This window comes from Ranitomeya variabilis, chromosome 4 (genome assembly GCF_051348905.1).
Source record: "Ranitomeya variabilis isolate aRanVar5 chromosome 4, aRanVar5.hap1, whole genome shotgun sequence".
Lineage (NCBI taxonomy): Eukaryota > Metazoa > Chordata > Amphibia > Anura > Dendrobatidae > Ranitomeya > Ranitomeya variabilis.
Genome location: NC_135235.1, coordinates 577577819 through 577591240, shown reverse-complemented (window position 1 = coordinate 577591240; position 13422 = coordinate 577577819). Strand labels below are relative to the sequence as shown.

Genomic DNA, 13422 nt, shown 5'->3' with positions numbered 1-13422 from the left:
ATAAATATGATTTTGGCGGAATAGGATGTTGGGGTTAACAGCGGTCTTAATTTTATTTCTCTTGAGTAGGTTCTTTACCCGTTAATAAAAAGTCTTAGAATATGCATGTCCTTCCTTAGAGGCTGGTGACCCACATGCCTTCCATATTTCCTGCACTTTCTCCAAAGTCTTTTCGTTCCACGAGGCTTAAGTTGAATTCATGAGTATTTTGATGCTGAGATTGTCAAGTAGAGATGACATAATGGGTTAATTCTGCTTTATTTTACAGTAAATTAAAGAATCCTACTCACACAATGTGACACATAACCTTGAGGTTTCTATGGCGCTCTACTCTTAAAAAACACAACATTCCCTCTTCATTGTGTTCTTCTCGCTTCATTTTGCTTACACATTTCTTTACACTAACTTTAATGAATTCAATGAAAAAAATAAATCGGGCTCTTTGTCCTGCTTATGTGGCTGTTGAAAGCCCTGAACCTCCATTCTTTAGAGTCTCATGGGTCCCAATGACCTTTCATACAGCAAGAAGCTATTTTAGAAACCCCATGAAGACCAGCTTCAAATTGGCATGAGATGGGCAAATTTCTGAGCCAGTATTGCAGCTGGAAATCTCCGCACAGATACACATGTAATAAGTTAATTCAGATCATCAGACTAAAGGTCGGCCAGAATTGGTGGCTGGGGTATGACTTTGTGGTCATGCAACGTGAAGGTCATGATGGAGCCTTTGGCCAGATTTCTTCCCTCCTCCTCCTTTAGTGGTAGAAGATTTACAGTGAATAGGGCCATGAATGTGAAAGTTGTGGTTTCCAACATTCATTTATTCCCCTACATTCCAATCAGAAAGACAATGCTAAAGATTTTGGCTGATTTTCCTCTAAAATGCAGATTACGAAATGAGAACAGGTTCTGAAATGAGAGTTGTGTAGACAGTTTGGATGCTCCCGGACAGTTATATCTTAGGTGAAATGTAGACGTCTTGAGAAAAACTTCCAAAAATTGTGTAATCACCAATTAGTAGCTCACATTCTCATACTAGTGTATAAAATAACATGGTGCCATTAATGCTCATTTATGAGAGCTGCTATCATTATGCCTTTTGTCCGTTTCCACAATAAATGGAGTTGACTTATGGACACAGAGGTTTTTATTGAGAATTGGAGAAGAGATGTATTGTCATTTTTAATTATAGTAGTGTTTTGGAAGTTGCCTTCCATACATCTGACCAGTCATCCATCCTCCACCAGTGTGTAACGAATGTGTTTAATCCCAAGGGTATGACCTCTGTTCCTCCTCCCAAAATGGACCAAACCCACCAAGATCAACAATGACAATGTAATTTATATCGGCAATTCTATCTGTCTCCAAACAACAGATGGAAAGGGAAAGAGGGATCCACCATATTATAGCTCAACAAGTCCAATCCTTTGTGCCGCTAACCAAAGCACATTTTTTGGGGAAGATAGATGTCAATTACCATGGCTATCTCCTGTGTATGGCCACTTGGCTCAAAGAAGAAAACAAACCATTCTCAATTACTCATCTCCCATCACTTCAGGAATGTCCCAACATTGAAATCTATGGTTGGTTGGATATTTGTTTGATATTGAAGACTAAGGATATATTGATATATACAGAAGTACTCCGAGTTGAGGGAGTAAGTAGTGGGCTGGATGGCCTATGCCCTGAGTACTATGTGTGACCATGAAAGGGGGTGATGAGCTGCTTTGCCAAGGAATGTAGATCTACAGTAAGACTGAACATTGACCCCAGAATATGGAAAGCTTAGCTGTGATTCCTCAATCAAAATATGGAAAAACTTTTTTTTATCATTTTGGCAAGTTGATGGCATGATTTTCAGAGTTACAGTCCATGTAGGCATTACCATTCTCACAATCGCGTAACACCTATCGTAATTGTTCTTTCTTTCAGCTGTGTGTCATATTGAGACCCGCGCTCATGCAGAGGAAAGATTGCTGAAAAGGCTTTTCATGGGCTACAACAAGTGGTCCCGTCCGGTGGCCAACATTTCCGATGCAGTTCTAGTGCGGTTTGGCCTTTCCATTGCTCAGCTCATTGATGTGGTAAGTGACCTGTTCTTTAACAATAGGAGATTATACTTTTTGATCTCCAAGGGGTTGTATTTTAATAGAAAATCATGGCTTCTTTCCTCCTAACGCTGTGGGCAAGTTGTGTCTGGTATTTCTAATTAATCTCATTTAGTTCTATGGAGCTGATCTGCGATACCGGACACAACCCATGATTCAGTAGAATGCTGTTTCTAAACCTTCCCTTTAATCCACAGACATGTTATAATCTGATGTATTAAGATGTTGATTCAGGTTTCACTAATAGCAGGTCATTTGTTAAGTCTGTGGAGATTTGGGAGCTGCCAGACACCTAGATCTTCCCATCTCTTGGGAAATAGTGTTAGACACAGGTAAAACCTGGCAATTATTTGCTCCTAATTCAGTAAAGGAGGATTCATTGCTCCTTTACCCTCCATGAGTATGATTGGGGGATGGTAATGATCAGAACAAAACTTGGATCATTGTAGGGACATCACATTAGTAGCCTCCTTCTGTTACCATCTATTCCCCGATAGACGCCAATATTCCTAAACTAACTTCAGGAAATTTTTCCTTAAGAACATGTTCAGCGTTAAGAGTTGTCTTATACTCTTGAACGTCATCAATCATTTAGAATGGAGACTGGCTTTTATGAGTGTCTCTTACTCTGGAGGACCCAGTATGTCAATGCATTACACAAACAGTCCATTGATTTGAATTTGAACCATGTAATGCTTCATTCCACCTGTGGAGGCAGTGTTTCAGAATTGAACACTTTCTGTTAATCCCACTTACAGCTTGCAGCTAATCACTGAGGATCGATCTGTGCAGCAGGATATACTATGATTGGTTTATTAATGATGGACTCTTCTAATGAAAATGCATTGGCCCAATAAGAGAACCCCTTTAATCTGATTGGACATTATGGTCTTACACACACTCAAAATTGATGGGTCAGATCATTGCATCCTGTGGATTGGTGGACTATGGGATGGATCAGAAGGTTGTCACTGAGTAACGTTAAGGTTGGAGAATTTTGATCCCTATTACATTATGGAGCAGCAGATTGGACGCCTGCCCACCGCTCCATTCATTCCCTATGGAACTGCTGGAAAAACTGAGCATATCCCCATAGGAAATTGATGCAGCACAGTTCACCCATGCGCTCTGCTCTTCTTCCGATTGGTGCAGGTCCCAGCAGCCAGACCCTCACTGATCAGCAAATTATCACCTATCGTTGGATCCTAAAATGCGTCCACAATACGGTTATTCCAGACCGAGATACCACCAGGAGAGGTATGGTCGGTCGGCCACATGTCGTTACTGCCTGGGCAGCTCCGTATTCTATACATTTCGGAATATTGCTGCTTCCACCTTAATAATTCATCTGTTCCCCTTTCTTTGTCGTACTGGCATCTACAGCAGCAACTGGGAGAAATGTTTCCACAAGACTTCTCTTTAATCTCCCCCTGCTCAATCCCAAACCTTTGACTGATGCATAATAAATATTTGGGCTCTTGTACAGATGTGGGTTTTCCCTGGAGCCACAATTAAGATGTATTTATAGTAATTAAAACACTTGTTTTTCCTAATTAGTCAGGAGCTTATCCAATTTTTAAGAATCCCAGAAGGCTCCTAGGGGATAAAAGTAAAAGTCAATAAAACACAGCGGGCGACAAAATGTCAAACTTAGTCAAGAGATTACAAAGAAAAAATGTGTATGGCATCTAATCAGTTTGTAACATAGAGCTAATGGAAAACGCCACCGTCATTTTTCTTTAGCCTGGCACAGTTTTTTATATTGTTCATTTGCTTCCTATATGCAAAGTTAAGCTAATTTCTAAATAATGTTTATTAACATTTTCTACCGTTTTGCTGCTCCATAGCGACTGTAAATCTTTTATCTAGCGGAGTGATCTGCAAAAATGTTACAAATCTGTCAGAACTCCTGTTTCTGACTGCTCTTTCTGCGTCCCCTCTCCCTTCTCTCAATGTTAGAGATATCAGCAAGGATGGAGAAAGGGTTGTATACAGATGTCCATGGTGTGGAGAGGTGAAAATGTATCTACAGTCTTAGGGAGGGCAGAGAAAGTCTAGGGGAAATAAGTGCAAGGTAGAAGCAGTGCTGATATATGAGAAAAGCTCTCTTGATACTAGTTTTACAACTAGCTTATATTACTGAGAGGGACTGAAAGTAGGATCAGGCTGCAAACTGCATAACAAGGGGTCTAGGAAAGAAGATTGCAGATTATGAAACAGTGCAATTTTAATAACTAAAGTTAACTACTAAGTTACTATGTAAGGCTTTGCCATTGGGATCACAAGGCATCATTGAATTCAATGGTGTTTTCAAAGTCGGATATTTTTTAGGGGTAAGTTTAGGGTTTAGATGACTTGCCAAGCAGTGACACCTCTTTATATGAGAAGTCTATGAGGGTCCTAGCTCATGGACTACATCTACAGGTATATCACCCATTGCCTTCTGGACCTTTCAAAAAATAAGTCAAAAACACTTTGCATGACTGATGAAGGACATGATTTATCTAAATCTGCTGGACAGATCTTCAACTAATGGGACATACCTGATCATGATGTTGAAGGCCGAATCTTTTGGCATAGTTGATAGATCCTTAACCCCTTTACCCCCAAGGGTGGTTTGCACGTTAATGACCGGGCCAATTTTTACAATTCTGACCACTGTCCATTTATGAGGTTATAACTCTGGAACGCTTCAACGGATCTTGGCGATTCTGACATTGTTTTCTCGTGACATATTGTACGTCATGATAGTGGTAACATTTCTTCGATACAACTTGCGTTTATTTGTGAAAAAAACGGAAATTTGGTGAAAATTTTGAAAATTTCACAATTTTCCAACTTTGAATTTTTATGCCCTTAAATCACAGAGACATGTCACACAAAATACTTAATAGGTAACATTTTCCACATGTCTACTTTACATCAGCACAATTTAGGAACCAAAATTTTTTGGGGTTAGGGAGTTATAAGGGTTAAAAGTTGACCAGCAATTTCTCATTTTTACAACACCATTTTTTTTTAGGGACCACATCTCATTTGAAGTCATTTTGAGGGGTCTATATGATAGAAAATACCCAAGTGTGACACCATTCTAAAAACTGCACCAAGGTGCTCAAAACCACATTCAAGAAGTTTATTAACCCTTCATGTGTTTCACAGGAATTTTTGGAATGTTTAAATAAAAATTAACATTTAACTTTTTTTTACACAAAATTTATTTCAGCTTCAATTTGTTTTATTTTACCAAGGGTAACAGGAGAAAATGGACCCCAAAAGTTGTTGTACAATTTGTGCTGAGTACGCTGATACCCCATATGTGGGGGTAAACCACTGTTTGGGCGCATGGCAGAGCTCGGAAGGGAAGGAGCGCCAATTGACTTTTCAATGCAAAATTGACTGGAATTGAGATGGAACGCCATGTAGCGTTTGGAGAGCCCCTGATGTGCCTAAACATTGAAACCCCCACAAGTGACACCATTTTGGAAAGTAGACCCCCTAAGGAACTTATCTAGATGTGTGGTGAGCACTTTGACCCACCAAGTGCTTCACAGAAGTTTATAATGCAGAGCCGTAAAAATAAAAAATCATATTTTTTCACAAAAATTATCTTTTCGCCCCCAATTTTTAATTTTCCCAAGGGTAAGAGAAGAAATTGGATGCCAAAAGTTGTTGTGCAATTTGTCCTGAGTATGCCAATACCCCATATGTGGGAGTAAACCACTGTTTGGGCGCATAGCAGAGCTCGGAAGGGAAGGAGCGCCATTTGACTTTTCAATGCAAAATTGACTGGAATTAAGATGGGACACCATGTTGCGTTTGGAGAGCCCCTGATGTGCCTAAACATTGAAACCCCCACAAGTGACACCATTTTGGAAAGTAGACCCCTTACGGAACTTATCTAGATGTGTGGTGAGCACTTTGACCCAACAAGTGCTTCACAGAAGTTTATAATGCAGAGCCGTAAAAATAAAAAATCATATTTTTTCACAAAAATGATCTTTTCGCCCCCAATTTTTTATTTTCCCAAGGGTAAGAGAAGAAATTGGACCCCAAAAGTTGTTGTGCAATTTGTCCTTAGTACGCTGATACCCGATATGTGGGGGTAAACAACTGTTTGGGCGCATGGCAGAGCTCGGAAGGGAAGGAGCGCCGTTTGACTATTCAATGCAAAATTGACTGGAATTGAGATGGGACACCATGTCGTTTGGAGAGCCCCTGATGTGCCTAAACATTAAACCCCCAAAAGTGACACTATTTTGGAAAGTAGACCCCCTAAGGAACTTATCTAGATGTGTTTTGAGAGCTTTGATCCCCCAAGTGTTTCACTACAGTTTATAACGCAGAGCCGTGAAAATAAAAATTCTTTTTTTTTCACAAAAATGATTTTTTAGCCCCCAGTTTTGTATTTTCACAAGGGTAACAGGATAAATTGGACCCCAAAAGTTGTTGTCCAATTTGTCCTGAGTACGCTGATACCCCATATGTGGGGGGAACCACTGTTTGGTGCATGGCAGAGCTCGGGAGGGAAGGAGCGCCATTTGGAATGCAGACTTAGATGGATTGGTTTGCAGGCGTCACGTTGCATTTGCAGAGCCCCTGATGTACCCAAACAGTAGAAACCCCCCACAAGTGACCCCATATTGGAAACTAGACCTCCCAAGGAACTTATCTAGATGTGTTGTGAGAACTTTGAACCCCCAACTGTTTCACTACAGTTTATAACGCAGAGCCGTGAAAATAAAAAATATTTTTTTCCACAAAAATGATTTTTTAGCCCCAGTTTTGTATTTTCCCAAGGGTAACAGGAGAAATTGGACCCCAACAGTTGTTGTCCAATTTGTCCTGAGTATGCTGATACTCCATATGTGGGAGGGAACCACTGTTTGGGCGCATGGCAGAGCTCGGAAGGGAAGGAGCGCCATTTGGAATGCAGACTTAGATGGATTGGTCTGCAGGCATCACTATTATGATCCTTAGTGGCTGAGGATCTCAAATAGACCAGCAAGTGAATAAACTAAGGACAAGCTCTAGGGAGATGGTAACTGGACTGATCGCAAATCTGAACCTATCCAACACAACTAGAGGTAGCCGGTGAACGTGCCTAAAAAATTCCTGGACGTCTCGAGCCAGCCTGAGGAACTAGCTACCCCTAAAGAAAAAGAAAGACCTCGCTTGCCTCCAGAGAAATAATCCCCAAAGATATAGAAGCCCCCAACAAATATTAACGGTGAAGTAAGAAGAAGGCACATACGTAGGGATGAAATCAGATTCAGCAAAAGAGGCCCACTAGTACTAGAAAGCAGAAAATAGAGCAGGGGTCTATGCGATCAATAAAAAACCCTTACAAAATATCCATCCTAAGATTTCAAGAACCCACGCACCAACTAATGGTGTGTGGGGAGAAACTCAGTCCACTAGAGCATCCAGCAAGCGAGGGAATCACATTTTAGCAAGCTGGACAAGAAAACATGATAAACACTGCTGATCAAAAAATAAGCAAACAAAACTTAGCTTGTCCTGGATTGACTGGGAGCAAGGTAGTCAGAAGGAATCTGAGTAGCACTGATTACATCGACAGCAGGCCACAAGTGGAAGTAAAACAGACCTATATAGGAACCTCCCAAAGGATAACGAACCAGCTGATAGCCAGAGACCAGCAGGATAACAAACAAAGCCACCAGGGGGAGCCCAAAGCAAAAGTCACACCATACCACCAGTGACCACAAGAGGGAGCCTGAAAACAGAGTTCACAACAGTACCCCTCCCTTAAGGAGGGGTCACCGAACCCTCATGAAAACCCCCAGGGCGATCAGGATGAGCCACATGGAAGGCACGAACCAAATCGGCCGCATGAACATCAGAGGCGACAACCCAAGAATTATCCTCCTGACCATAGCCCTTCCACTTGACCAAATACTGGAGCCTCCGTCTAGAAACACGAGAATCCAAGATCTTCTCCACCACGTATTCCAATTCTCCCTCAACCAGCACCGGGGCAGGAGGCTCAACCGGAGGAACCACAGGTACCACATACCTCTGCAACAACGAGCGATGGAACACATTATGAATAGCAAATGATGTCGGGAGGTCCAGACGGAATGACACAGGGCCAAGAACTTCCAGAATCTTATAAGGACCGATAAACCGAGGCTTGAACTTAGGAGAGGAGACCTTCATAGGAATGAAGCGAGAAGACAACCACACCAAGTCCCCAACGCGAAGTCGGGGACCCACACAGCGACGGCGGTTGGCAAAGAGCTGAGCCTTCTCTTGTGACAACTTCAAATTGTCCACCACATGATTCCAAATCTGATGCAACCTATCCACCACAACATCCACTCCAGGACAGTCAGAAGGCTCCACCTGACCCGAGGAAAAACGAGGATGAAACCCCGAATTACAAAAAAAAGGAGAAACCAAAGTAGCAGAACTAGCCCGATTATTAAGGGCAAACTCGGCCAACGGCAAAAAAGTAACCCAGTCGTCTTGGTCAGCAGAAACAAAACATCTTAAATAAGTCTCCAAGGTCTGATTAGTTCGCTCGGTTTGGCCATTCGTCTGAGGATGGAAGGCCGACGAAAAAGACAATTCAATGCCCAACTTAGCACAAAAGGTCCGCCAAAATCTAGACACAAACTGGGATCCTCTGTCAGAAACAATGTTCTCAGGAATCCCGTGCAAACGAACCACATTTTGAAAAAACAGTGGAACCAACTCAGAGGAGGAAGGCAACTTAGGCAAGGGCACCAAATGGACCATCTTAGAAAAACGATCACACACCACCCAGATGACAGACATTCTCTGAGAGACAGGGAGATCTGAAATAAAATGCATGGAAATGTGCGTCCAAGGCCTCTTCGGGACAGGCAAAGGTAACAGCAAACCACTGGCACGAGAACAGCAAGGCTTCGCCCGAGCACAAATTCCACAAGACTGCACAAAGGAACGCACATCCCGCGACAAGGAAGGCCACCAAAAAGACCTGGCCACCAAGTCTCTGGTACCAAATATTCCAGGATGGCCCGCCAACACCGAAGAATGAACCTCGGAGATGACTCTGTTGGTCCATCTATCCGGGACAAACAGTCTCTCCGGTGGACAGCGGTCAGGTCTATCCGCCTGAAACTTTTGCAGCACACGTCGCAAATCTGGGGAGATGGCAGACAAAATCACCCCTTCTCTAAGGATACCAGCCGGCTCTGAATCTCCAGGAGAGTCAGGCACAAAACTCCTAGAAAGAGCATCAGCCTTCACATTCTTCGAACCCGGCAGGTACGAGACCATGAAATCAAAACGAGAGAAAAACAACGACCAACGAGCCTGTCTGGGATTCAGCCGCTTGGCCGACTCGAGATAAATCAAATTCTTGTGATCAGTCAAGACCACCACACGATGTTTAGCTCCCTCGAGCCAATGTCGCCACTCCTCAAATGCCCACTTCATAGATAACAGCTCCCGATTACCGACATCATAATTCCGCTCGGCAGGCGAAAACTTTCTTGAAAAGAAAGCACATGGCTTCATCACAGAGCCATCGGGGCTTCTCTGCGACAAAACAGCCCCCGCTCCAATCTCGGAAGCATCAAAGTCACACCATACCACCAGTGACCACAAGAGGGAGCCTGAAAACAGAGTTCACAACACGTCACGTTGCATTTGCAGAGCTCTTGATGTACCCAAACATTTTTAAAAACCCCCACAAGTGACCCCATATTGGAAACTAGACCTCCCAAGGAACTTATCTAGATGTGTTGTGAGAACTTTGAACCCCCAAGTGTTTCACTACAGTTTATAACGCAGAGCCATGAAAATAAAAAATATTTTTTTTTTCCACAAAAATTATTTTTTAGCCCCCAGTTTTGTATTTTCCCAAGGGTAACAGGAGAAATTGGACCCCAAAAGTTGTTGTCCAATTTGTCCTGAGTATGCTGATACCCCATATGTGGGGGGGAACCACTGTTTGGGTGCATGGCAGAGCTCGGAAGGGAAGGAGCGCCATTTGGAATGCTGACTTAGATGGATTGGTCTGCAGGCATCACGTTGCATTTGCAGAGCCCCTGATGTACCCAAACAGTAGAAACCCCCAAAAGTGACCCCATATTGCAAACTAGACCTCCCAAGGAACTTATCTAGATGTGTTGTGAGAACTTTGAACCCCCAAGTGTTTCACTACAGTTTACAACGCAGAGCCGTGAAAATAAAAAATCATTTTTTTCCCACAAAAATGATTTTTAGCCCCCCAAATTTATATTTTCCCAAAGTTAACAAGAGAACTTGGACCCCAAACGTTGTTGTACAATTTGTCCCGAGTACGCTGATGCCCCATATGTTGGGGTAAACCCCTGTTTGGGCGCACGGGAAAGCTCGGAAGGGAAGGAGGAGTGTTTTACTTTTTCAATGCAGAATTGGCCGGAATTGAGATCGGACACCATGTCGCGTTTGGAGAGCCCCTGATGTGCCTAAACAGTGGAAACTCCCCAATTCTAACTGAAACCCTAATCCAAACACACCCCTAACCCTAATCCCAACGGTAACCCTAACCACACCCCTAACCCTGACACACCCCTAACTCTAATCCCAACCCTAATCCCAACCGTAAATGTAATCAAAGCCCTAACCCTAACTTTAGCCCCAACCCTAAGCCTAACTTTAGCCCCAACCCTAACCCTAACTTTAGCTCCAACCCTAGCCCCAACCCTAACCCTAACCCTAGCCCTAACCCTAACCCTAGCCCTAGCCCTAACCCTAGCCCTAACCCTAACCCTAGCCCTAACCCTAACCCTAGCCCTAATGGGAAAATGGAAATAAATACATTTTTTTAATTTTATTATTTTTCCCTAACTAAGGGGGTGATGAAGGGGGGTTTGATTTACTTTTATAGCATTTTTTATAGCTGATTTTTATGATTGGCAGCCGTCACACACTAAAAGACGCTTTTTATAGCAAAAAAGTTTTTGCGTCTCCACATTTTGAGACCTATAATTTTTCCATATTTTGGTCCACAGAGTCATGTGAGGTCTTGTTTTTTGCGGGACGAGTTGACGTTTTTATTGGTAACATTGTCGGACACGTGACAGTTTTTGATCGCTTTTTATTCCGATTTTTGTGAGGCAGAATGACAAAAAAACAGCTATTCATGAATTTCTTTTGGGGGAGGCGTTTATACCGTTCCAAGTTTGGTAAAATTGATAAAGAAGTTTTATTCTTCGGGTCAGTACGATTACAGCGATACCTCATTTATATCATTTTTTTATGTTTTGGCGCTTTTATACGATAAAAACTATTTTATAGAATAAATAATTATTTTGGCATCGCTTTATTCTGAGGACTATAACTTTTTTATTTTTTCTTTGATGATGCTGTATGGTGGCTCATTTTTTGCGGGACAAGATGATGTTTTCAGCGGTACCATGGTTATTTATATCCGTCTTTTTGATCGCGTGTTATTCCACTTTTTGTTCGGCGGTATGATAATAAAGCGTTGTTTTTTGCCTCGGTTTTTTTTTTTTCCTACGGTGTTCACTGAAGGGGTTAACTAGTGGGACAGTTTTATAGGTTGGGTCGTTACAGACGCGGCGATACTAAATATGTGTACTTTTATTGTGTTTTTTTATTTAGATAAAGAAATGTATTTATGGGAATAATATATTTTTTTTTTCTTTATTTAGGAATTTTTATTTATTTATCTTTTTTACACATGTGGAAATTTTTTTTTTTACATTTTTACTTTGTCGCAGGGGGGGACATCACAGATCGCTGATCTGACAGTTTGCACAGCACTCTGTCAGATCGGCGATCTGACTTACAGTGCTGCAGGCTTACCAAGCGCTTACTCTGAGCAGGCACTCGGTAAGCTACCTCCCTCCCTGCAGGACTCGGATGCCGCAGCCATTTTGGATCCAGGGACTGCAGGGAGAGGAGGTAAGAGACCCTCGGAGCAACGCGATCACATCGCGTTTCTCCGGGGGTCTCAGGGAAGCACGCAGGGAGCCCCCTCCCTGCGCGATGCTTCCCTGTACCACCGCCACACCGGGGGTTAATGTGCCGGGGGCGGTCTGTGACTGCTCCTGGCACATAGTGCCGGATGTCAGCTGCGATAGTCAGCTGACACCCGGCCGCGATCGGCCGCGCTGGACACAATTACATCAATACTAGGGTTACAACATTAGTAGTCAAATATTGCAAAACACAGAAAAAGAAGCATAAATGCAAATGACAGTATATAATGGCTGTAATATACTAAGAGATCACAAAGAATATAGTACAGAAAAAATAAAAATAAGTATAAAAAATAGGTGTATAACCTATATGTTGTAAACCATAGAAAAAAAGATATAAGGGAGAAAGAAAGAGCCCCACGTGTTCCGCCAGTGAATGTGGCTTCTTCAGGGGCTCAGTTACTCTGGTGATAGAGTCATCATTGGCTGCCTGTTCTCAGAGTACCATGGACTGCACACTATAGATATCATTTTATCTGGTTGAGCTGTTCTTAAAGTTACACTCTAAGGCATGCCCAAATGTTGCACAGGTCTACTGTACCGTATATAATCCATTCAGGACCCTAGGAAAGATGTATGAGTATAACACGGATTTTATCAGACAGAGAAAAAGAGACTTATTTCCCTCTCTTTGTGACTTAAGTATTGTTAATTCCCGAGTTCTGTTGTTAAGACAGCCATGGCGTCCCCCCTCCAAATTTTCATTCTTGTAAATAATAATGACAGCTCTTAGTGGTGTGAAGCCGCCTCAATAATTGATAGTGCTTGAGATGAGTCACTAATGGTATTAAGGCCGCCTCTAGCACTGTTATGTTTACCCATCAAATCCCTCATCCAGGATAATCAATTGTCTCCGGTCTCCGATGGCACGTACATGATGGGCCCAAACCTTACTGTACACACCGAGCACTGCTGGCAGAACACCCTCTCACTGCACCAAGTGTCTGTGTAGCAGGTGGTGCTATGGCACAAGCAGAAAAAAGCCTCAGCCTAGGGCGGACATGAGAAATGTATAGGGAAAATTAGCTGCCACCTTCCAGCTTATTCTATATGAGGGAGGATATGTGAAGGAATGATATAAAGTCCACAACATACAACAGATGTATAATTGATCGCACTGTGGCCATTAGGAATGGAGCCAAGATGCCAGCATGCCCCGCCAACTGAATATCATAATAATTAGAGGCTAGCATTGTAAATTAAAGGCGTTCTCCACGTTAGACAGTATATATGTGTTAGAAAAGTCATTCAATAGGCTGAATACAAGATGTCCAACTGCTGGACTCCTAGTAACCAATTAATCATTTGTGAGGCTT

The 13422-nt window shown here is 42.5% G+C and overlaps 1 protein-coding gene across 4 annotated transcripts in view; it reads left to right on the top strand.

Annotated features, from left to right (window-relative positions):
- Nucleotides 1-13422, top strand: part of CHRNA4 (cholinergic receptor nicotinic alpha 4 subunit) — a 304030-nt gene that overhangs the window by 223987 nt on the left and 66621 nt on the right. For all 4 annotated transcript variants that reach the window (XM_077252940.1, XM_077252943.1, XM_077252941.1 and 1 more), the window contains one exon: nt 1933-2084. In XM_077252940.1, coding sequence (XP_077109055.1) covers nt 1933-2084 — 152 coding nt within the window. The remainder of the gene's footprint in view (nt 1-1932; nt 2085-13422) is intronic.